The sequence below is a fragment of the Protopterus annectens genome, chromosome 2.part2, assembly GCF_019279795.1.
Source record: "Protopterus annectens isolate FY-2018-M chromosome 2.part2, PAN1.0, whole genome shotgun sequence".
NCBI lineage: Eukaryota > Metazoa > Chordata > Ceratodontiformes > Protopteridae > Protopterus > Protopterus annectens.
The window spans coordinates 362,587,074-362,613,961 of record NC_056730.1 but is presented as its reverse complement, the minus strand read 5'-3'; the positions used below and the strand labels follow the sequence as shown (position 1 = coordinate 362,613,961).

General features: G+C 38.2%; 2 protein-coding genes across 3 annotated transcripts in view; one reads left to right on the top strand and one right to left on the bottom strand.

Moving 5' to 3' along the window:
* Nucleotides 1–6,820, top strand: part of SMAP1 (small ArfGAP 1) — a 3,101,511-nt gene extending 3,094,691 nt beyond the window's left edge. The window contains exon 11 of the mRNA XM_044063898.1: nt 5,729–6,820. Within this exon, the coding sequence (XP_043919833.1) occupies nt 5,729–5,863 (135 nt within the window). The 3' untranslated portion in view covers nt 5,864–6,820. The remainder of the gene's footprint in view (nt 1–5,728) is intronic.
* The window catches only part of B3GAT2 (beta-1,3-glucuronyltransferase 2), an 882,895-nt gene continuing 861,771 nt past the window's right edge, over nt 5,765–26,888 (bottom strand). Inside the window, exons 3-5 of one of the 2 annotated variants that reach the window (XM_044063899.1) lie at nt 7,547–7,695; nt 7,373–7,453; nt 5,765–5,851 (exon numbers count right to left, since the gene is read on the bottom strand). In XM_044063899.1, coding sequence (XP_043919834.1) covers nt 5,840–5,851; nt 7,373–7,453; nt 7,547–7,695 — 242 coding nt within the window. In that variant the 3' untranslated portion in view covers nt 5,765–5,839. Of the gene's footprint in view, nt 5,852–7,366; nt 7,454–7,546; nt 7,696–26,888 lie in introns of those variants that run through there. The other variant, XM_044063900.1, reaches the window with a different exon arrangement.

Below are 26,888 nucleotides of genomic sequence, written 5' to 3'. Positions count from 1 at the left end.
CCTTCTGAGTAAGACTTCAGTTTCGGAACAACTGCAGGATACTTTACAGTTTTTATCAAGGAATAATGCTAATATATTTATTTATTGACATTTGATTACCGGGAAAGTTCAAATGTGTAGAAGCTCATTTTCAGTGGAGGCCCAGAGAGAAAAGCTCCAAATTATTACAAAACATTTAAAAACAATAATTTTATAATCTTCAAAAATAAAACAAAAATATCTGCAGTTCAAATAATTACAACAAATTAGACATAATATAAAAACATTGGTTAAGAATCGATACAAGGTATATGAGAATCATTTAATATTTAGAGAAATTTTAGACAGTTTATAGACAAATTAAAGGTAAGTTAGTCTAATACAAATAGGAAGTGCAATATAAAGTGAGAGAAAACAGGTTTATGGTATATTTAGAGAGAAATTCAGGGAAGAGAATTAGATAGCAGTAAGGAAGTAAGTGAAGAAGGGAGAGTAGTGAGGTATAAGGAAAGAAAAGGTACTATTTAACAAAGCTTGTGGCTACATTATGCAAAAGAGTTCGTACACTAAAGTGTTCTTATGATGATGACGTTTTTCAACAAGGGCAACTGTGAATTTGGCAGCTTGGATGATAGCATTTTAATCCCCAACTGATTGACTCTCTGCCCAAGTCTTGGACTTCTTTAAAGAAAACAGAATATTACATAACAAAGTTTGTCTACAGAAATGGAAGACTTGTCTTTTGGACTGCAGCACAAAACACAGGCCCACTACTTTGTTACTGACCATGTTTTGGACTATTTAAACCAATTATTTTAACCAGACTTGTTTCATTCATTAATCCATGTTCATGTCAGTTCCTAAATGGAATAGTTTATGTAAGGCTACCAAGAAAATATACTTCAGTGGAACATAATTATGTAATTACTCTTTTCTAGAACCTGCTGTCATAAGCCTTGTTCATCAGGAAACCTGATTTAGTTAAAGAAAATGTCAAAATATTGTTTTGCATGATTGTGAGTGAACAAATTGGAACTTCTGTTATGTGTACTGATTATTTGTTAGCTTTGAAAATAATATTCTTTCTTTTAAATGATTAAATGATTGCAGTCTGAAGTATTACTAAACGGAGCCAGTGACACCTGGAAAAGCAGCTTTTCCTAAACGTTTTCTACTGCTTTTGGTGTAGAATAATTAGATAATCTTCAGGTGTTCTGTGTTCTGAAAATATGACAGCTGTAACTGAGAAATGTACAGCATAGTTCAAAAGGAATAAAGAGAGTGGATGTAGAATGACCGCAGAGATCCTGACCCCAAACTTTTCTTAGTTTAATACTGGATGGTCCCGTATTTATCCTGATGCAAAAGGGTTGGGTGTTAACAATGTATCCAGATGAATGTCTTTCAAATGGAAAAAAAAAAACGTTTACACTCAGTTTCTGCAAAATTATTAACAAAACTCAAGACTCAGTTGTTCTAATTTGAAAAATAATTGTGTCTTTGATTTATTGTTTGTCTTGTTGACCAGATTGTCCTTACTTGAATCAACCCTTTTTCAGAGGGGTTGATAAGTCTGGAAAAACTTACATAAAAGGTTTACAAAAGATAAACAAATGTACAAAATGTATACATTTAAGTAAATGTTTGACAGAAATATGATTAATGGGAATAACAACATATAATTGGCAATATATGTTGATATTACTTTTACACAGATAAATATCGAATAAACTTAACTACAGAACATGCGAAACCAAAAACGCAGACTTGATTCAAACTGAGTTCTGCATTCTGCTAGAAAATTCATGATGAAGGGATACATTCCTAGCACTTAGCTTATGTATTACTACTGTGCGGCAAAGCAGACAATCTTAAATGATGTCATAAGACTGAATTTAAAATAGTGAGGAATGAATGTTTGTGTGCTTTCTTAAAGTTAGTGAAATTTTGTATTGTTCGTAAATGCAAGGGGACTATATTCCAGGTGCTGGATAACACATTACTTAGAGCAGTACCACAGTCTGTTGTTAGTCTTGTTCAGATTGAGAATAAATTGACCTGATCAGCTCAGGTGTCTAGAAGAATTGTTTCAGGTTAATAAGTTGGAGAGAGCTTTATTTTTAGCTATCAGTTTATATGTGATAGCAGCTTGTTTACATTGCATCGTATTCTCTCGTGGAATTCATTTCAGTTTCTTTAATGTGGCACAGTGATGGAACTGGGATGGGTGACTTGTTGCAAAGGGTAATTTTGTATTATAATTTGATGGTGGTGACTGTGGTAGGCTTTTTTAAACATGTCTGTTTCAACAACCACTTACAAAATCTTGGGTAGTAGCTTGCATTCTGCTATATTTTTTTGTTACAAGCTGTAGCAAGAAGTCATGTTTGTACAGGGCCTCAATTTTTTGTGGCTGTCTTTCAAGCAGTTTTGTCTATGATTGTCAGAGGTTGGATTACTGTCAGTTGTCAAGCCTAATAGTTTCCAGTCTGGCACTCTTTCTGTAATTGAGTCTGAGCCTTTTAAGGTAAATAATTGTGAAGATGAGTGCTTTTACTGTTGACATCCAAAGAGAATAACCCTAATTTTCTTCTAATTCAGAATGAAGTTGCTTTTGAGCAGTCTACTTTTACAGTAAATTAAAAAGTGATTTTCTAACTACTAGTAGTTAGTGACATTGTGGAGTGGGATGGAGTCAACAGTGTCTTGGATTGGGTTAACACTGTTAATATGGTTATGTATGTTTTTGGCAAACATTGTAAAGAGAACTAGTCCTGATGTTGATGTCTGGGAATTCTAATGTTGGTATTGAAAGAGGATGATTGAGCATCTTGTCAATTGACTCTTTGAAGTCTTTCTTGAAGGTAGGACTTGAAGCAGGATAACACTGTTTTCTCACAACATTTGTAGTGTATTGAGAATTGTAATGTTCTAATTAAGTAACTAATCAATGCTTCTTGTAATTAACATTGAGCTGCATCATCCTTTTTTAGTGTACTTTTTTGCCTCTCTCTGGTCTCCCTTTGATTATTTAGCCCAGCTTGACCCATTTGTTCCATCTACTTTCTGACAGCTGAAGCAATAGGTATGGGAAATGAGAGCTGGACATGTCAGGTTCATAGGTAAGTACTAGGTTAGCTGCCCTTGAGGGTCCTTTTAAGCCTAGCCAGTTTCCCTTTTTATGCTTGAATTAACCTACCCCATTTGGTTAGAGATTGGCTTTCCCCATCTCATGATTAAAAACTATATATTACCCAAAGGAGAGTGACTGGGATCATATCATAGATAATTCGAGGGGACCCATGCAAGGGACAAAGCATTTAGGAGCTGCCTCTGTCCATTAGTAGTACAGGAGGCAGTCCTGGGGTAAATGTTCTGTTTCTCATCCATAGATTCAAGTTGTGCTTGTATAGTGACAGGGATGAACTTTATTTTATGTGGCTGGGAAGTCTATTCCTGAGGAGCTTTATCCTCTGTGAGATATACGTCTCCCTCCAAGCCATTCTGTTGATATTGCAGAACAGGTTTACATCCCTATACCAAGTATTTCTGATGCCATTTGACTTGTGGATGTACAGTAAATCCATCAGTATTGGGTCAGAGGATGTCCTGTATGCCAGACACAGGTCACTTCTTAGCAATCTGTAGGATACCGAATATAATGACAGGGCTTTGTGTCAGTCCATGTAGACATGTAGCTTTGGCCTTGTATCTGAAAGGTAAGGTATCTCTGAGGGTGTTCCAGGAGTTGCATGTCTTTGGGCAGATAGATGTCAAAGGTGGCATTATATTCAATGACTGGAGGCAATGACATCCACAGATCTAGACACAATGCATTTGTTTATAAGCTTTGCAATACAGAATGACTTTCTAAGAACAATGGACACATGTTGGTCAAAAGTTAGGCCATTATCCACATAAGTTCCCAAATTCTGAACTGAGCCAACTCTGAGGGGTGTATTGTCAATGAGGTAGTTCCCTGGGGTAGATGACATCCCAAAGGATACAATAAAATGCATTTTTTGGCATTTAGTTTCAGTCCATGATTTTCGCATTGGTTATTTATTTGTGACAAAGCTTCCTGCAGGATAAGGAAGTCATTTGTGGATCGACTGCTTCTAGCTTGCAGTCATCTGCAAACGTAGTCAGCCAGAGCACTTTGGTATTGTTTTTTACTTCAAAAACAAAGTAGATGTCAAACAGAAGAGGTTCCAGCGCATAACCCTGGGAGACTCCACTGGTGGCTGGTCTCTTTGTGGAGGTAAGTTCCCCTATTTTGCTTTCCTGCTTCCTCTCTGTGAACTGTTTAGCAATGCAGCAGTTGTTATCCATGCGGGAGTTAGGAGACATTTCTTCTGCTCCTACCCCCCCTCCCATTTGATAAACAGGCAGGCTGCATTGTCTTCAACACTAGACTGACATGCAGTTGAGTGCTTCCAGACATACACAGGATCTAACAAGGCAGTAATGGTCTCCTTGCTGCACCCCTCAAGTCCCACCTTCTCAGCTTATGTTTATGTTCTGACTCATAGACATCAGTCTTGCAGGTGATGCATATCAAACCTTCCATCGGGGATGGACAAGCCTGTGTCACTCACTTTTAACCTTTCCATGCTCACTCCTTTGGCAAATGGGCTGCTGATTTTGCACAGGCATCTAGACAGGATGTCCTTTGATGTCACAGAGCTAGTTATTTGAGCTGTGTCATCAATGAGCAACTTTGCTTCCTCATAGAACACTGCACCAAGGCTATAAAAAGACCTACTGAACTAGTAGAAAACAATATTACATTTTAAAAAGTCAAGATTAAAACAGCCAAATATTGCTTTAAATCTGTGAGGTATGTGTCTTCATTTTTGAAAACAGATTGCTTAACCTGAATGTAGGAAGTGTAGCAATATTCTGCCTTGTAGCTGACAGACTTGGCTATGCCATCCACCACTATGTTATCAGTCTGTTGACCACACTACCTGTGCTTCCATTGGTGAGGAAGTGTACAGACAGGAAACCCTGGCATCCAAGTATAGTGGAAGTTCTATGAGATCTAAATGTCTTTTTATAAAAACTGTACCACTGTCCTGCCCTTTTTCTCAATTCACAATACCAATGCACTTGCCCTGTGTATTATACCGCCATTCCTATCCACCAGTTAGGGCTAGTCCTTGCTTGTAAACACTACCCCTCCCCAGGATAGGAAAGCTGGCAAAAATGCCACTCTATCCTATCATTCTTTGTAAGCCATCATGGATCATATTCACTCATTGAACCTCAGTAGAGGGTTCAAGGCAGGGCTCCTTCTTTCTATGCCTTGGAGCTGGTTATAAACTAAATTTATCACTTCATAAGCTTCCAAGCAAATAGATGACAACAGGATTAGCAAAAGAAAGTACAACTGACTCTTACTTAAAAAGTGTACTATTTCTCTTTGGCAGTTTTGAGTGTACTGTTTTTTTAAGCATGTATACTGTTTTCAAATTTCTAATCACTTTGGGAATATAAAAAGTACACATGTGCTTATAGTAACACTACTGTAGAATACATTCCAATAAAATACTCAAAGCCAGAGCATACATTTTGTTTTCTAATGTGTAAGCATCATACAAGTATAAAACTAAGTTTATAATATGCTGCTTACTGAAGAATATATAGAGAAAAATGTTTATATTATGCAAACTTTAACATTTTTTAGTTAAATAATGAAATAATTGACAAAACTGACTGAAACTGAAAAATGCTTTATTGTTCACAGATGAATCAGCAAATGGCGGGCATGAACATCAGTGGAACCAGTGGCATGATGGGTTTCAGCCAGCCTGCAAACACAATTGGAGGATGGACGGGGAGCTCAGCGGGTCAGACGCTAAGTACTCAGCTGTGGAAATAATAACAACAAAAAATAAATAAATAAAAAAAGAAAAAAGAACTGTATCAGAAGGAATACCACTACATCCATCTCCCAGTCATTCCATGCTCAGTTGTGCATATATATATATATATATATTCCCAGTTTTATTCATGTAAATAAATCCTTGTTTATTTCCAGTTGTTAATAGTTTAGATAGTAATCAATTTGATCTAGTCAGTCTCTCACTTCAGATGGATATAACGAGTGACTGATTTGAGTTTATGAACTGGCAGCTTTGCTGTACTGTTACAGAACAATGAAAAAAAAAAACATATAACTGAGAAAGTTGTAGAGTTATTCATATTCCAATGTATTCTTTATTTTAGACAAAGAAATAGTTTCCCAGTATGAGGGATGTAGTTTGTCATGGTAGTAATAAACAGTGTAGCCCCTTCAAAAGGAACCAGAGATTTTGTGAAAAAGCATTGTATGAGCAGATGTGCAATGATATATTATCTAATTAAAACTGTTTCTGTAAACGCATCTTCTGGTATACAAGCCATATTTGTTTTTGTCATCCATTTCATGTGGTGCTTGCATCACCAAGAAGCACAGTTTTGAATGTTCAATAAACCTGGATGATGCAATAGTTGGAACTCTTGGAGTGGAATTTAAAAGACTTTGAAGGAGCATGTGACGTGATTCAGTGATCAACTATTTACTTAATACTGAATCTCACATATGATGCTGATACATCTAGTATGTCTACCAATTTTTTCAACAAATAACTGAAATATGTGAACAGAATACTTCAGTGCAAACACAGGGAATATTTCGGTGCATCCTGCTTTAAGGGAGTTGCACATTGCACTTACACGCTTACGTGATTGTGTGCATCCAGGTTTATTACCGTATTTGTGTTTACATTTTTATGGTGCCTAGTCTGGATACGATTGTTTCTCTGTATTAAAGCAGATTAAAGTACTTAGAACCTGGTGTCAGCATCAGTGTGCCTTTATTGTACCTGTGTTTTCTTAATAACACATTCTTTAATCAGTGCAGCATTGTCAGATCAGCCAGTTTGAATTGTGCCCTGGGTGCATTGAAGCATGGCTGCTTGGGGTGGCCAGATGTTCATTGTACTGTTAATGTAATGCATATCAGGAGCATCTATGATGCAACAAACAGACTACTTCAGAAAACACTTTTATTACTAGTGTTCAGTTTTACTAGCAATACACATACTTCTGACAAGTAGAAGAAATTCTTAAATATCCTTCAACAACCACCAGATCCTCCAAGCAAAACGTAAAATTTCCAAATGCATGCAGAAGACAAATGCATGGCATTATGCTTTTACTGCCTGGATTCCCAAGATATATGATGTGCAGTTCTGGACCTTATGTAGTTCTTCTGATGAACAGAAAGCTTTGCAGATGATCACAGAACGCAGATCAAAACAGAAGAAAATCCCCTGTTACAGCTGAAAAACATCTTCCATTACAGATGTATACGTCCAATCTACATAGCGCTATCTTAAGATCAAACCTCAATCTGTACTGTGTCCTGAGGGTCCTTAGGTTCATTGGCTAAATTCACTTTTTCTGTTCTTGTGTGCCAGACGAAGACCTAGAAAAAAATTAAAAACTGTCATTTACGTCATCAGTGAGAGCAAAAACACAATGAGTTAAGAACCTGTACAGTAGAGTGACAAGCTGATACCTTAGTACAGTTAGACGCTTTAGGTTCTAGGTCGTCTACTGTTGTAATCTGTTTCAAAAAATCAGATTCTTGCATTCCTGGCTGTGATCCTCTGCGCTTGAAGACAGCTTTAGGATTTGACAGGATAACTTGAAGGCTCACAGCAAATCCTTTGTTAAATAAAGTAAAAAAAAAAAAAAAAAAAAAAAAAAGCATCATTATTGATCAGTCTCTCACTGTTGTGCTCAAGCATATTATGGTGCTGAAAATGCCTTAATGCATTTTGTCGTCTACATTAAATAATAGTTTGAAAAGACATAAAAGCAGAAAATGCATATTGTACCTTTCATAAATATTCTATACTGAATCCATGTGCAATAAAAGCATATTCCTTAACGCAACAAGGGTTGAGCAGCCCTACCAGCTTTTTAAGTCCACCTATAAGATATTCCGTTTTATCAGTATTGTTTGATCAAACTGTAAATCAGTTCTTTGTAGTCATCTCAGATGAGCTTCAAGAGTGAAAAAGAGTATACTATGTTACTGTAACGCATACTCTTCACTGATTCCACTGTAGGGTATACTATGTAGATGTAATATTTGAATTAACACAGTTGCATTTAAATCATTTTGTAATTCTTATGTGTAATACCCATAGCCTGCACTCTAATCCATTAAACTAGACCACTTAGGAGTAATACAGATGCAAGGAGTCTAGTAGGCTGCAGATGAAATTTCCTGCACTAATTTCATAGTTTTTGCATATTGTCTTTCCAGCACTTGCATGCATTTGTGCTTTATGATATCCACTAAAATATTTACAGCTGTTGAGAATAAACAATATAATGTAATATCATTCCAGCCATAGATTACCTTGCAAGTATCACTTGGCTTTCTTTGTAACAGGAATAATTTTTTCTTAAGATAGAAATGTGAAAATGAAGAGCTAAGAACGTTGGACTGCTGTTGCTACTGCTGCATATTCATGTTTTGAGAACAGGTGGGAACTGGGAGAATCTCTGCACCTGCTGAATGTAATTTATGTTTATTACTAGAGCATATTTCAGTTTGGGGGCAAAGTTGAAAATAGCATCATTTGTTAAGTGGCTGCGAAGGCAAATGAGTACATGGAGTTCAGGTTTTCTTAGGGATTGAGTTATATTTAAAACCATGTCAGATTTACCAGAAACTATTTGTTTTTCTAAACACAAACATTTTTTAACCAGATTTGTTGATTTAGCAAAATTTGTCTTCCATTGTAAAAATAAATATAGGTGTCATGCCACTTGTTTTACCAAAATAGGTTATAAAGAGCTTTTGGCAAACAGTGCTAACTGAAGACCTTATCACTGTGAACACTGGTAAGATACTGCTTATTGATAGGGGAAGGCTACTGTTAATTTATGAGCTGACTTTCTTTCCCTTTTAATTTAGCATTACATATGTTATTTGGAACAGGATGAGAGAAAATTATTAGTAATAATTCTTTTATAAGCAGGGCAGGTGGCATGAGATTTCTAGTCACCACACTCTGGTTTTGCTCTGGCCTTGGAGACATTCATGCTGCAAAGCAAGGGCTCTTGGGATAGTTTCATATTTTTAAACAGCTCAGCATTCCTAATCATATGACTAATCCTGATGAAAAAACACAACGCTTGATATTTAATTTACTGCCTGCATTTTCTGTGGTGATATGAATTTGCATACTTTGACTACAGTTCAAAAGTGCCTTAAGTTCTGTGCTTTCCTCTGTCTCATTAGTGTTCCTCCACCCCTGCTGAGTCTTTTATGAGATACTTTTACATTCTCAGGTACTTTTATACTTTAGTTAATAGACCAACAAAGTGGCAAGCTTACTGTACATTCATCATCAGTCTTTCCTCTAGGCTGCAGATCTCAAAGCTGTAGAACTTATGGGTAAATATGGAAGAGAGTAGCTATTGTAGGTCATCATAGAGATCGGAAGTGACTCACCAGACTCCCCAGGGGCTTTTATAAACACTTATGTTAGGAAAGTAGCAGAGAAGGAAGTTGTAGCAGGCATACTTAGAATGCATAAAAGGGTGAATATCATTGATATGAGACCTGAATACTTGCAAGATGTTAAGTGGAGCACCTTTAAAACAAATGCATCTAAAAGCAGGGGCAGACCCATTCATGGATTAATGCAAATGCAGGATGCAGTAATAGTACTCAAATAATGATTTGCTGTTCTGCACATACAAAGAGAATGGAATTTCTAACTACTTGCTTCTGATTGGTTGATGCAGATTCTGTGCTGCAGTCATAGTGATCAGTGAGTAAAGTGTCAGCATATTTGTTTTACCAGTTAGGATCCCTATGCCATCTGTCTCATAGGCAATCATAATTAAGTTGAACGGCACAGTAAACACAGCTTTCATTTGGGTCCTTAATATAAAGTTTTGTTAAATAAAAATAGAAACAACTAATGCCGTATATAGTTTATTACAACTATTTATTGAGCTCTGTTACAACTTCTTCCTTTTCTTTTTCTTTGTCATTGGGTAATTATCTTGAGTTTTTTTTTTAAATGTATTCATTTGTTAACCACATAAGTGAACAGGTCCACCTCTGATCCTGTTAAGGCATGACCAGGGCCCCAAGGGCAAGGATAGCTGAAGTTCTTATTGACAGTTTAGAGTACCAGTAAATCAGCATGCTTTTGGGAGGTGGTGGGGAATTAACAGTACTTAAAGATAACCTATGCTGATGTAAGAAGATGTAAGCTTCATACAAAAATCAGGACTGAATATGAGACTCTAAAGTTGTGCGACAAAGATTTTAACTCAGTGTCACCTAGCAGCTGTGGAATGTCACATCTCTAGCAGCTTACACATTGTTAGATTTCTGAGCATTTCCTGAAAAATTAAGTTAAAAAGCTTAAGCCAAACAAATATAAATACCTTGTGAACAGTAACTTCTATTAAAACATGTGAAAAGCAATGTTATTCAGAAACAATATCTTCTTTACAATGATAATAGTCAATGCATTCAGTCTTTACATGAATAATGTAATAAACTATAATGCAAAAATAATTATATTTTTCCTCTTAAAGTTTCCCAAATAACTCGACCTGGAAATTTTACAGCCTGGACACATGGTGTCAGAACACTTTTGTTCAGCCTACTTCAGCTTAGAGATGAGGGCAAGAAATTTCTGTCTGAGTGTGTGTTTTGAAAATTTATAGACGTATGAAAATTGGGTACTTACGTATTAACGCAACCAGATTTTCGCAGTAATACCAGTTGCTTCCTGATGTTCAAACAGTAATGCTGTAATAATGTGAATTACTGTGTTTTCTTTCACAGTGAATGTTGTTTTAGGCAGGGTTATCATTAAAAATGTGGAAATTAATGTTGTGGTTTACGTATGCAGTTTACGGGCAGCATGCCATGTTTTCGTAATACCTTGGGTATCCCACTGTTAAAATATTACCAGTAGTGCTGAAATAATGTGAATTAGTGCGTTTTGTAGCTATGCATACAAGAAGACAAGGATAAAGGCCCAGAAGAATGAAAGCTGGAATTATGCAAACCATGTACTGACTTATAAAGATGTAGCAGTCCACATCTTGTCAGCCGTAATACATGCCCATTACCACAGAAGACTAAAACAGTGCCGTCAACTATTCAAGTCCCAAACACCTGTTAACATCATCCACCATCAGTTCTGCAAGGCTTTACATCTTGCAAGTTTGCTGTTACAAATGTTTGATAAAGAAATAGTTTACCGTTTGCAAAAGAAAGAGTTCACCAGAAAGCATTTTCCAGCAGTTTGTGTTTTTCTTCTCAGCATTGCTTCTTAACAGTACAAGTAGTGCTTTCGTCAATAAGATACCAGCCCTGGCAATTGAAGCATGCATCTGTAATGCACGCAAAACAGGAAGAAGATTTCCACGATTGATTCTCTTTATGAATGTAAGTGAAACTAAACACATAAAGAAAGAACTCATGGTGTTTCCCACTGTTGTTTTCAAGCCAGCATGCGTATTATCGCAACCGTAAAAATCTGGTTGCGATAATATGTAAGTACCGAAAATTGTTTATTTGTGTACTTAATATAAATAACACTGAATATCTCTCTAGCTGTACAATTTATAGTGCAAATATCATTAAGAGTTTTGAACATTATCTAAGGTTTCACCTGATTCAGTGCAGTAGTTTGTAAGTCACTTGGTTATGGAAGTATTGTATATATTTATAACTTATAGCAAACATCTGGCAGTATCTCTATTACATGGATGGTCGCAATGTGTTTTTATGTCTCCTACAGTGACACTTCACAATAAGCCTCTCAATAATATGTGGCTCTCTTGGTTATGAAAATAGGAATGTAAATATGAACATAGGAATAAAACGTGACAAACAGTGATTAGTATCTCCACTGCACGGCATCCCAACAGTTTAGTGTTATTGTGTTTCTTATACCTTACTCTTTCAATATGTTTCTTCTTTTTAATTGTTAAGTCTCTTACAGGAGGGACAAATTGATCATTCAGTGCTTTATCCACCTCTGCACTAATCTGCTGTTACTATAAAATATGAGTACCACCCTCACTTCTTTTAAGGCAAATCTTGATGATTGGATGGGAACACAAATTCATTCTGCAACTGATTTGTTTTGCCCTTCTGGAGGCTGGAGGTGCCCTATGAGGGTGTTTATTGGCAAGGAGATTATGGTCCATGAACTTAACTCTGCATTGTAAACTCTGAATCTGTAGATTCATAGAGAATGTGTAGGCTGCTACAGGCTCGTGCAGTAGTGCATGCTAAATCTGCATAGGCAGATAAAAATAGTACTGCTAAGTAGACATGAATGGAGACAGATAGCATCAGTAGGCAGATTGATGTACTTCAGGCAGGTAACCGAGGAAAGGAGACTTCACAAACAAAGCACACTGATGTAGCCAAGAGTCTATGAATAAGGGCAAAGCTGTGATCTCATGCCTCATTACACTCACAAGTCTGAGAATAAGAAATGTAACAGGTAGCATAAGCTATCGTCAATAGTGGAAAGTGGCCAATATGTGCACTAATGGAAAAGAAGTATAGGCAGTTATAAAGAATAGTGAACAGGTGCCCAGACCACTTTGTTTATTAAAAAGGATGGAAAGAGGAGAACAGGAAAACAAGGGAAGGAGGTATAGCAAACAGAGGAATACACAGCAGGAGCACTGTAAGGTAAAGAAGGGTGGGAAAGATGATGTATTTCTTGGCTGATAAAGAACACATGTTATGCATATATACAGAGAGAGAGAGAGCTGGGAGGAGGAGAGGGGTGAAAAAAACAATGTGGGAGAGATGGAGGGTGATGGCAGGCAGTGAGAACACATGGACAAACGTGTTAAACCACATTGAAACACAGGTAAATGTTGACACACAACAGGAGAAAACAAGAGACACAGATAAAGGGTAGACAAATGGCTGGTGAGTGGATGGGGGTACAAGGCAGTCTGACAGGTTTTGATCAGTCCAGGGGGGCATTACTAAGACCCAGTAGGTGGGGTTCAGGAGTTAAGTGGCCAGTGGCAAAGGCCACACTCATCCACTGGTGGCTATATGCATTGGCCATCTAGTCCAGTGAGTCTGCCCCTTGCTGTAAGTGAGGTAAGTGAGGTAGCTGTATTGTAACCAAGCAGGTCATTACCTATTCTACCTCCCTCCAGATCTGGCACAGCCATTGTGAGTGACTGGGGTGCTATCTGACTGGGAGGGACCAGAACACTCCACAGATGAAGCACTCCCCATCCTGTTTATCAGCCACAGTCTTGGTGAAGGTGACAGCAGTCCATGACTAGTGTGGGGTGGATGATACAGACTTAGAGAAGGAAGAAGAGTTTGTGAAACCTGACATTACTGATGATGATCCAGAGGTGATATAGTGGAATTAAGCCAGGAAAACACATATATGCCAGTAACCCTGCTGTGCCTGAAATCTGTACTGCCTCTTGCAACAACTGGCAGCATTCTATGCATGTTCTGCCTATACTGAATACACAAGCAATCACATAACATGTATAGGTGCAGGTGATATGGAAGTGACGGTGCAACAATACAACCCCAAACACATATACAAGCAAACGAAAACCTTAAATGATTCCCACAGCCCAACAAAGAACCATATCAGCATGTGAATGTGCAAAGAAGCACAACCTCAATTTTCTTCATTGCAGGACAACCAATTACAATAACACAGTTATGTACAAATTAACTGGGAAGCTGTACTAGTGTTAGGTGCACTAACAGCTACATAAAACACACCTATGTGCAGCGATGCAGAACCATCTCATGGTGACCATTATGCCCTAGGATCAGAGCACTGTGCCCAGTCCAAAAAACAACACAGTGCCACAACACAACTGCAAGCTACAGCAGAGGCAGCAGTCAACCTGGAATATCCAGGGATCTGTTACGTAAGTAACATGGAGAATCAGGAAAGCAGCTGTTACAAGCAACAAAAATATTTATTAAATGCAGCACTGTGCACAGCAGATGTGATAAATACTATACTACTTGGAGCATCTTTGCCTAATCTCTGCTTCCGATGTCCAGAGATCTGCAGTGAGACAGTGATGCAAGCCATTGTGCAATATTTATGCAGTGCTAACCAGCATATGGTATGCTGGTCTCCTTCGACAGAAGTGCTTCAGAATTATACCAGGCACCCATGTTTCTGATAGGGGTTCCCAAAGCAATTCCCAAAACTGGTTGTAGAGGAAACAAGAGTATCATTTTGCTATCCTTTGCAAACCAGGAAGACACTTTCCCTGAGATACTAGCATTGGCAACCATCTTCTTGAATGCCATGAATGTATAACAAACAAAATGTCAGTATGAGAGCCATGGCTTACATAGGACTCTGAATCATGTGTAACGCACCCTAGCACCTTGTAGATGTTCAGCGCACATACAAAAATAGCTTACATGAATGAGCAGGAATGCATAGCATGCTTGTGATGAGAGGTAAGCAGTATCTATGCCTCTTGACAGTGGTGTACTTCTGTGAAACACAGCGATGCATAGACAAAGGTGGACTTATAGCTTCAGGAGGATAAATAAGGTGCAAACTACTACTTATTAGTGACATTTACAGGTGATCTGCCACTTGGAATGCCAACATATTTATTAAGGAAGAATGCACATCTAACTTCAGCAACGTGAATCACTTTCTACCAGCAGCAGTTACATAGGTGATAGACCACAGGAGGTATACACAGTAGTAGTAGCATGGTAAAAGACATGTTAGCAGTGTCACATATGGATCTCCCTGTTAAATGCCTTCTGTAATTGTACGGTTGTTGGTACCACTCTTGCTGTAGCAGGTCCTTACCGCTGTACTGTAGAGCAGTCAAACACCTTAGCACATACAGCTCTGGGAACACATACCAATCTGCTCATACAGGACAGCCACCTCTTTCCATCCAGTCAGCGTTGGCCTTTACAACATCATCCCTGTACCCTAATACACTCAGACAATGCCGATATACAACCCTAATAAAGGATGACAGCCCAGTGACACAGGACAGCCATTGCATCCCTATCAAAGCAACAGTAGGTAGTGGGCAGGAAATATGAGGCCCCCACAGTGCACCCATCTCAGAGAACCCAGTCTTGTCCTACTGTGACAGCTGCTGTCACTGTGCACCTACACATACCTTTCCAATCTAGGTTATCCTTTCCCTTTATGAATATTCATGTCCTCAAAGGTGGCAGACAACAGAGGTTGCATAATTTCAGTCCCACAGAGAATAACGTCTTGTGACAGGCCCTCAGGACACATAGGTGATAATTTTGCAGGAGATTTGGCATCTTCAGTTGTAGGAAGAAGTAGTAGTCCACAAAAAAAAAAAACAGAAAAACTGATAGGCCAAAAAAATGTCTAAAAATGACAGAGTGGACTGTTGTGGATTAGGGAAAAAATATGTATTGTTACTTTTATTATGCAAGAAACCCAGAGTTTTCAGCTACAAAATACTTACACAAGAAAAACCGTCAAAAGCTTCAAATGCAAATTTGCATTCATTACTACAACAATGAAAAACATTACATAGACGAAAAAACTTTAAGCCACCTGCAAAAAGAAGCAACAGAGGGTGTTTGAAAATATAAAGAACAAAGCCCAGAGATTTGTGAAAGGTATAAAAAAGAACCATGGGCATGGAAAAGAAAAAGAGATCTGATATGGTGCAATATTTATGCAAAAGAGAAAGCCAAACTCATCAATACAAAAAAGCAGCTCCAAAGATATTTGAAGAGAAATACAGCAAACGATATCCAGATATGGAAAATTTCACAATACAAAAAATTAAGAAAAAATGGATAATACAGAACAGAGGATTAGTAAGGTAGAGGTTAAACAAATAGAAACCAGAGTCATGGAATACCTGTGAAATGAAGGAGTTAGTGCAGAAAATCCAACACAGGTAGCGTCACAATATGAAGGAACAATAAGCCCCTAAACTAAAGAGAAACAGGCCACATCATGAGGGTCTGGAGCCTTCAGCAGGAAACCAGTACAAAAGTTCAGTTAGAGTTGCACAGCAAAGGAAGGAGCAAGAAACAGTGGCAACTCTGATGCAGACAATGTCGTGGAGTGATGGACCAATGAGTTCCCATAGGAATTATTGAATGTAATGCTCACTTTGGCTTGTATCTATCCAGACATATACAACAACTGGAATGCCCACAAAGATAAATGACTAAAAAGACACAAGACCTAAAAAAGATGTCCTATATGGACCAACTCAAAGTCTTGTCACTATACTCTATATCCTACAAACTGCTAAGAGGTGACCAGTGTCTGGCATACAAGTCATACTCCAACCCATTACTGATAGATTTACTGCACGTCAGAAAGTTAAATGGGATCATAAATACTAGGGATCAAACTTCTTCTGCAACATCAACAGAATAGTTTGGAGGGACAGGTATATCTTGCAGAGGATACTGCTGCTGTGGAAAATACATCCTATCCACATGCAACAAAGTTCATCCCTGTCCATATTAAAGCACAACTTGGATATATGGATGGAAAAATAAAATTTACCTCAGGACTGCCCCCATACTACTAATGAACAAAGGTAGCTCCTAAATGATTTAGCCCATGCATGAGTCCCCTCAAATTATCTATGGTATGATCCCAGTATAGGTTATTTTGAGTACAAAATTGTCTAGGCTAAATTAACATCAGATAAAGTCTTACCACAAAAACATATAGCAATAAGGGACAGGAAGTGAAAAGATAAAATGCCAACATAGGAGGCATCGAATAGAGTAAACTATAAAGCAATTAAGACAAGATATGTCGCTGTTAAAACATTATAGAAGAAGGAACAGAATAACAAAAATATTTCGAAAGATAGATGTGGAAAAAGCAATGCCTGATAGAACAGACTAGAATCTATAATACACTACTGCAAATAATACACTAAAGATGTCTGCACAGGCAGAAAAACTTATAAGATATGCAGGTAAATATAAAGGGACAGTACAAAATAAGAAATTCATTGATGACCCGAAAATGTTTTACAGAGAACTGGGAAACATAGCAAAAGGAATAGAAACACCAACAAAACAAGTAGAAAAGACACATTTTGGAGAAATATTTATGAATACCCTGTGGAACATAATAAAAATGCTGAATAGATAAAAAAAGTAAAAGAAACAATAAGGAATTCAAATGTACAGGATATGAAATGGGATGAAGTAACGGCGAGAGAAATTGAAACAAATTTAAGAAAAGCTCCTAATTGGAAAACCTCAGGCCCAGATACCGTACCTAATATTGGCTAAAAGTATTAACATCTTTACAGAAAGGTTTAGCCCTGTGTAAGAATTACTTATATGTGCATTCCAAGCATACACCAACCTGGTTAACAATAGGAAAAATGATACTCCTACTTAAGACTGAACCTGTAAACCATTCAAAAAAACTATAGATCAGTAATTTGCTTTCCAGTGATGTACAAACTGTATACTGGAACTGATGCAGACAGAGTTTACGGTAATTTAAATGAAAACTTAATCATGGCAGTAGAACAAAAGGGTAACAAAAGAAAGTCATATAGAACAAAGGATTCACTTTATAATCTCGAAATACTGAAATCTCGAATTTCAGTATCTCGAGACTATAAAGTTGAATCTACAAAGCCACAAATCTACTAAATAGCGAATTCGATAACGCCGAACACACTAAACAGTGAAATATCACATCGAACTACCCAAAGTGCGAAAACATCGAAAACGCATCACCCCACTTTATTTGCGCACATAACTGAAGAAAGTGCAGAAATTCCCGTTCCAAACATAAATCCAAACGTAGAACAAGTCCACAATAATGTAACATAACCTGTGCTATACTTCTTCGATATAGTTTGTACTGTAATAGTACTGACACACCTTCACATATGTAGCATGCCCATAGCCCTCTATCACACAGACATTTCACTTTATTCTGTGCCTCCATAGTGACCGCAACATAGATACCAACCACAGTACACTCCAACAGACATGAATATTACCCATATTAATACACTGCAACAGAGACAAGCAGCGGTGGCCAGGGATAACACATTTCACTACATATGTAACAGTCTTGCAATCACCAGAAGGAAGTCCTTTGTGGTGTACATCTCCCGATGCTGTAGGACCTTCTCAAACTGACTGTGCCTCTTCTGGATTAAATGACATTTTGGCAAAGGGAGTGCACCACAACTCATGCATACACGCAACTCCTGTACCTTGACTTGCTCTCATGCTAACACATTCAAAAGCACCCTTAAATCTGTTACCCTATGACCAAGAAGGGACTTCAAGTGCCGGTGCTAGGCTTTAACACTGTTTTGTGTCCATGACAGGAACAGCATATTCAGCTCATAAATATTCCAGAAGGAGACTGGGAATAGCAGAGGGAACCTACTGAATCCGCTGGTACGTGTGAAAAACTTCCTAAGTTTGCCATTTATGTGCCAGTCTCCAAAATACCACAGTAGCTCCTTCCCTTCTGATGGAAACTCCTCTTTTGAAGCCTGAAACACTGAGGGGACTTCTGTCTCAGGCAGGAATGCTAGGGCAACCAAACATTTCACCTGGATTTGGAAGGCCATGTCAGTGTTATAGGTGTGTGCAAGCCCCAGCTGCTGGACCTTTCGCCAGACATTCTGGCCAAAATGGAAAAGGCACCCTTTTACCATTACCCCCTGCAAATTGATTACAACGCTCTGTTTGGCAGTGATCTCAAAATCACTAAGTATGTACCTAATAAGCAGCTCTAACCCCTCTTCATCCAACAATTGCAGGACACATCTCCACATGAAATTGTATGCTTTTAATGATTTCTTGGTCATTAAGCAGTACAGTAATGGCACACTTTTTTGACAGCCACAGTGCTTCACCAGGCCATGAATACTATATAACTGGTGACACAGAATGCCTTTGTAGAAGAATGTCCCGTCAACTAGCCATATTGTGGTAGTACTGAGGTCTAGCAAGTTTAGCCGTGTACTGAAGACTAGCACAGTGGTATCAGTGCAACTATCCAACATTACTTTACTTGTGAATACACCAGACTTTGTAGGGAAGTCAGCCATGTTCACGTCCTCCAGAGCAAGCATACTATCTGAGACAGACTTTGTCTCTTGTCTGCAGACCCTGCCTAATTGTTGGAGTAGAGCTTTCCATGGAGGTAAACTTGGGGTTACAGCAGACAATGTAGAGGCCAATACATCGTCCACTATCATATTTTTCTGTTTGCTTCCATTTGCAATACCAGTAGCACTTTTCGTTCCTCACTTTCTCTCTGTTTAGCACATATCCATCTAATAATAGCACCATCCCTCTTTTCTGTGAAATAGATGTCTTGTACACGGCTCCTATTGTTCCCAGAGCATTTATACATTTGTCTGCCATAGCTCTGTTCTGCACCGGGATGTTTAATCTCTGTTTGCAGCTCATGCAACAAGTAGCTCTACAGGGCTAGTGTTGACAGTTCGTTATTTTAAAAATTGCGGTTTTCGACTGCCGATGTTCTGGGCTTTCGACTTTATAGTCTCAACATCTGAAATTTGAGATTTCAGTATTTCGAGATTATAAAGTGAATCCGGAATAAACAATCATTTGTTGCTAAATAAAGCCATAGTACAGAATTGTAAAAAGGAGAAGAGGCGAAGTATTGCATAGACAGATTACAAAAAAAAAAAAAGCATTTGATAGCATCACACACTCATGGATAGAGTGCTTATAGATATATAAGATACATCCTACATTGATCAGTTAAGTTAGAGTGACTATGAAACAGTGGCAAACAACTTTGCAGTTAAGCCATGACAAAGAGAAAAAAATACTCCAGGAATAAAAATTCAAATGGGGATATTCCAGAATGAGTCTTTGCACCATGTCTTTGTCACAGCTGTTGTTTTGTCTTGCCCTTAAACCCATTAAGTTGTTTACTTAACAGATCAGATTTTGATTACAGTCTGGTTCTCAGAAAACCTTGGTTAAACACTTCTCATCTACATTTTGTGAAGGATTTAAAACTGTATCGTTCATCAGATGAGGAGTTGAAAGCAAAACTGCAAGTGTTAAAAACTTTCTCAGATGATATAAGAATATCAGTTTGTCTTGATAAATGTTCAAAAGCGATGTTTAAAACATGAATGCTGCATTACCAAGCAAATATCAATCTGGGACAGAAATGTAATATAAAGGAACTTGAGCATAGGTTCTGTAAAAAAGAATTGAAAACAATCACACTTGCTGCTGCTGGGTGTGATACAATCATGGCAAGGGGTCTGTACACTGAAAGACACAATTAATTGTGTGTCAAAACTGTTGCATTTGGAATTCTGAAACACTACAATATAGAAGTAGCTAAGAAGCATTAGAAACATGAACCACCGACTGTTATAGAGAATTATAAAGTGTACATCACGTGGGATCACCCATTACCAACAGTTCATAAAATACATGTGAGAAAACCAGATATGATAGTCGATGAGAAAAAGACTAAGGTAGTGTTGATTACTGAAATTGCTACACCTATTGACTACAGTATCTTATGTACAGAGAAAGATACAAAGTCATAAAATTTCAGGATTTGCAAGCAGAAATGAAAGTAATGTGGAGGAAAGGTACCGAGACAGTTCCAATAGTAGTAGGAGCAATAGGTTTAATAAAACGGAATTTAGAGTCATACTTGGATATGCTACCAGTGCATGTAACTACATATGAATTGCAGAAGGGATCAGTACTGGCCACATTGCAGGTGATGCGAAGAGCACTTTTGGTTAACATCAAAGACTGAAGCAACATTAATTTCATGAGCTTTAGTTATATCCTGACTTAGAAATGGAGTCTATTCCCATCATGGTATTAGGAACTCAAAAGACTTGGAGAAATTAAATTGAGAAGAGGTATTCCTCAACCTCTATAAGACTATGTGTGGGAAATGGTTATGCATGATGTCAGTACCTTTGGTAGGAGGAACACATCAATGTAAGAAATGTGTAAAGAATATGACATATCAGGCCTCACAGAAGACAGTGAAAATAGCAGAAAAGATGGTGGTGGGATAATCCTCTGTCAAACTTTACACTCATTAAGGATGAATCATTTCTGGTATCCCTGCGTGGTGATTATGGTACAGACATCATATATGGAGGTGTTGACACAAGTTCTGGTAGCAGCTAAATGTCACATAGAGCTCAGGCAAGTAGGTACATATACTGCAAAGGGCATAGTGTAACTGTGAGTGTAAGAATGAAACAGTGGTTTCACTAACCATGGTCTCTGTCTTACATAAGTACATCAGGCTGACAGACTCAGGGAACCACTGGCACAAGTTGGCTTTTCATACTCAACTGTGGGAATTCATCAGCTGGTAGCATCTACACTGTGGGGCTTGCTGGGTGAGCATTATCAAGCAGTATTGCTATCTATTTGTGGCACACCACTGGTACCTTGAAACAGAGACTGGGCCAGAATAATAAGATAAGGTTACTTCCCTGCCAGAATCAGAAAGTAAGGCCAACTCACATCAGTCATGGTCCAAGGACACTGCCCCTATTTCACTGTGCCTACACCCACTCCTCAGGATAACACTGTAGCTTCTCCCCGTAGCATTCCTACAAACTGCACAGCATGTCGGACTGTGTACCCTGTCTGGGGAGGCTCCACTTTGGTCGATGTCATGGCTTCTGCTAGTACTCGGCCAGCAGGGATGAATGAGTGCACTGTATCTGATGCACATATTTATTTATTTGACATTTGTTTACCAAGAAAGTCCAACTGGGTCATAAAGTACCCATTTTCAGCGAAGGCCCAGGGAGAATAGCTCTATAATCACAATATTTCAAAAATCAAGTACAGATATTTTCAATCACAAAGTGTCATGTTACATTACAAAACATCAAGTACAAATAATCATAAAGTATCATGTTACTCTACAAAACACAAGACTGAAAAAATGTTGTAATGAGAAAAGCATAGAACATGTTTTGTAGTAGAGTGCAATAAAAATCACAAATCAAGTACAGATATTTTTAATCACAAAGTATCATGTTACATTACAAAACATCAATTATAAATGTTTTAAATCATAAAGTATCATGTTACAGTTCAAAACATGAGTAACAAAATGTAATGAGAAAAACATATAACATGTTTCATAGTAAAGTGCAATGAAAAACAATAACGTGATTTGAAGAGAATGTGTGAGGAAAAATTCAATAGTCATATTATTTGTTACATACATTAGTATGTGATCTGTCACAATTCTAGGTTCATAGGTTCATAGGTTCATAGGTTCATACTAGGCTATCTGCCCAAGGGCATTTATAAGCCTAGCCCATAGTTATGTGGCTTTCGCCACCCCTTTAGTTTGAATAAAAACTATGCCTATCATTTTGCTGTGCCTCTGTCAAGCAGTGACGCTGAAGTAATCCCTGGGGTATATCTGCAATCTCCCATCCATTGGTCAAGATTCCTCTTGAACAAGACCAGAGAGGTGCTCTGCCTCACATGTACCGGGATTTTGTTCCACAGCATAGGGAGTCTCTGGGTGATGAATCTGTCCCTCCAGCACGTTCTATTTATAACCATGTCAAGGTTTAAGTCTCCGCCTTGTGGTTCTGAGGGATCTAGATTTTTTGAGGTGAAGCATATTCATCAAATCTGGGTTTGACATGGCCTTATATGTCAGGCACAGGTCACCTCTGAGCAAGCGGTATGAGACTGAATAGAGCTGGAGTTCTTTCAGTCGGGCAGCATAAGACATATTTTTGAGACCCTTTATCCTTTTGGTGAGGAACTTTTGGGGCCTTTCAAGCTGCAGCAGGTGTCTGGTCAGATACATTCCGAACGGGGCATTGTACTCAATCATAGGTCTAATAAGTGATGAGTACAGGGGGACGATGACCTCCCTTGATCTAGATGTGAATCCCTTCATGATCAGGTGGGTGATATAGATAATAAGATATTTAAAGAGATGTCAGAGATTATATGATTAGAGTTAAAACTGATATCTTTGTACGAGAGAGGTGTTCATATTTTGGTTGTAGAAGTAAAAAGGAGGAAAAATGGAGAGGAGGAGATTACACAGTGCAGGGTAGAGTCTCTTCAGGTAGCTTAGGTGAGAAGGGATGAAAGAGCAAGAACTAGAGGAAAGGACTGCAGAGATGAATTAAATAAGGTGAGGTAGTGAGAAAAGCAGAAAGGAATGGAGTAGAAGGCTGGAGAGTACTGTGAAGTGTAATCTAGACTGAAGGGGGTGAGTGAACTATACTGAGTAAATTCAGCCATGCTTAGCACAGGAGCAGGTCCAACATTTTGTAAAGTATTCTTTTAGGAAGCATTTAAAGGTGGGTAGTTTAGAAATAGTTCTGTGGTTAGAGGTAAGGAGTTCCATTTTTTTGCTACAGTGTACAAGTATAGGTTTTATTCAGGTTTTTTTATTTATTTATGGTGAGAAGTTATTTGTCTTCTGATCTAAGAGTTCTTTTTGGAAAGTACATGTTGATTAAAGGGATAACAGCTGGACAGGCTAATTGTTTGTGTATGAGTTTATGTACTGTTATAAGTTGAATGTAGAAAAGGTGGAGGGGGAGTTCCAGACAGCTAAGGGTAAGCACAGCTTTACAGTGATGGGAAAAGGAGGATGAATCAGTAGCAAACTTCACAATTTTGTTGTAGCAGCTTTCGATCAATTTTTTTTTGTGGAGGATTGTACATTAGTTAGAATGGGTGCTCCATAGAGTAGTGAGAGCAGAAGGTATGTTTTGGCTAGAGTAATATTTGTGGGGATGCTCGGAAAACGTTTATTTCTGTATAGCATGCCTAGTTTTTGATGAGTTTTCTTGATATTGATTTGGATGTGGAGGTCAAATTTATGATTATCATCTATTATGACTCCTAATTGTTTGACATGTTGGACTAACTCAATTTCATCAGTAGCATTTGCCACAAATACCAATAAAAAAGAAGAGCGCCTTGGACCACAGTCTTTCCTCTCTAATGAAGCAGGAATACACGGAACGCCAAATATATCCAAGAATTAACGCCTTTATTCACCAAAAATGATTAAAACCACATGCGTTTTCGTCCTACATACAGGACTTCATCAGACAACCATTTTTAACTAAAAAGTCTTTTAAATAAAAAGTCTTTTAAATAACAAATAGTTTGAAAGATGCTTTGTTAGGGTGTAGTTTTTGGGGGGTAAAGAGGAGGAGAAGGAGTTTGTTTTTTTGGGGTGGTTGAGTAGGAGTTTTGCTATTGTAAACCAGGTTTCAATGGAGATGACAGCTTGTTGACTGATTTATTGGAAAGTGATGTACAGAGGTTAAGGTGTTTGAAGAGCAGATGATGGCAGAGTCATTTGCATATTAAATCAAGGTGCCTTCACAAGAAGATGAATGTAGCTTATTGATAAAAAATTGAATACTATAAGTCCATAGATGGATCCTTGTGTGACTCCTGTGGAAGTGGGAGGGTATGTGGAGATGGAGCCTTGCCATTTTACACCTTGCCTATTGGCGAGGTAGCTAGAGAACCAGTGAATAAATGGAGATGCTACACTTATGGTGGAAAGTTGATTGAGGAGTTTACTGTGAGAGACCATGTCAAAGGCTTTTGATAGCTCTAGAAATACCGCAGATACAAGTTTTTTAGAGTTGCCAGCTTTATTGACAGTGTCTGTAAATGATAGTAATGCAGTAGTGGTGTTGTGGTCTGGCTGAAATCCATGTTGCATATTGGTGATTAGCTTATTTTGTAAGCAATAGTGATGGTGAGAAATTGTTAATGAATACATCTTTCAAGGATTTTAGAGAGGGGAGACAGGATGGCTACAGGGCAGAAATTTGTAATGTTAGTGGAATTACCCCCTTTATGTAATGGGGTAATGTGTGCCATTTTCCACAAGTTAGGGACACAGGATTCTATTATTGATCTATTAATAATAATAATGCTTACTGGGTATGGTATTGCATCCACAGCTAGATTTAGGTATTCTGGGAGAAGGTTGTCGGCTGAGGAAGAACAAAGCTTTAGTTTATGTAAAAGCTTTTTGATGAGAGTTATAGAAACTGTTTGAAAGGTAAAGTGGGTGGAGTTGTCTGCATATGTATTAGAGAGGTTGCAGATAGTTGAGTTTTCTGAAGGAAATGTGCTAGTGTCTAAGGTAGGGGAAGCTGGCCGTGCAGAATGGGGTGTGTTAGGTGAGTTTAAGGTTAAGCTGGCAGTGCATTCTCTGAAGTATGTATTGAAATAGGTAGCTGTTTGAAGAGGGGAATGTCTGGGTATGGGGTGTGATTCTTTTTTGTGCCTGAGCTGATGAGAGAGGATATGGAGGACCAGAATTTTTTAGGGTTGTTTTTATGGCTATCTTGTAGCTGAGTATAATTAGACTTTTATATCTCTATTAACTTGTTTCTTGACTTGGTTTCATATCTGTCTGATTAGTTGACAATTAGCTAGTCATTTTAAGGTACAGTACTCCTTGTAGCAGCTAGCTAGGAAACTTAGATAACTGGAGTTAGATTTTTCTGTTTACTTTTTATATATGTTTATTGTACTTTAATCTTTTTTATGAGCCAACATATGTATATTTTATTATTTATTTAACATTTGTTTACTGGGAAAGTCCGACTTGGAACAAAGCCAATTTTCAGTGGAGGCCTGGAGAGAAATGCACTAGACGCATGTCTTTTTAACATCGGAGGAAACTGGAGCACCCCGACAAAATCCAGATGAACGCAGGGAGGACATGCAAACTCTGCAGAGAAGGCACCCCAGCCGACAATCGAACCGAAGAACCTCATGCCGTGAGGTGACAACGCAGTTGCTGCACCACTGATTTGGTATTTATGCTATTCTCTTTATTAGTTAAATAAAACCCATTTTAATTATCTTTAAGCTATTATGGCTGGTATTTATTTATTACAAAAGTATTTATGCACTGTTGCTTAATTGAGAAGAGGGTAACCATTTACACAGAGGAATAGCAAACTTAAGGGCTACATCTTTGAGACTACTTTGGCTGACAGCCTGTAAAAGAGATATCAAGAGGCACAATCAGATTATAAAAGAGATGTCAAGAGGCAGAATCAGAGCATTCCAGTAAGTGGAAGTCTCTGACTTTCTTTACAGTGGTGGGAGTACTACCAGACTCAGAAAGAAAGCTGTGTTGGAGGATTCAACAGCTTTCCTTAGAAATTGTGTGCATGTGTGTGAATGTAAAAACAATACTTTGAGTGAAAGGCAGTTACTGTGGATAGATCTGTGTCTGTGTCTGGGAGATATTGGTTCATGGAGAGAGTGGTGTGGCTCTTAAGTGAACAGTGTGCAGTCTAATTTGGGTGTGGAGGTTGGAGACCCAGACCGAGGGCAGTAGCAAACTCTCTCTATACTCTTAGTGCCAAGGTTGTGTTTTGTGGATCATTCATTGAAACAGACTGGGTAATGGCATCTACTTCACATTTAGTGACATTGGTTGCCAAGAGATTGTCACATTCTTCCTAGACCTGGTAGTACTGCCACCACTCTGAAGAAAGTCAGAGACATCCAGTTACTGGTATGTTCTGATTGTGCCACATGGCATGTTCCACTGTCACAGCCACTTTCTGGCATGTAGATGACTCTTGGCCTCAACCAGCAAATGTGCAGGACTGTAATAATCTAGAGCTAAAAATGTAGAAATCGAGATGGTTAGCAACGTATATGACCTTTGAGAAATGGCGGAGTCCAGGGACAATGCCGTTATCAGTCTTCTACACACCATATTGTGATACATTACTTCCATGCCAATGTTAGCCAGTGCCACTATTGTTACCCTACAAAAAAATAAGTC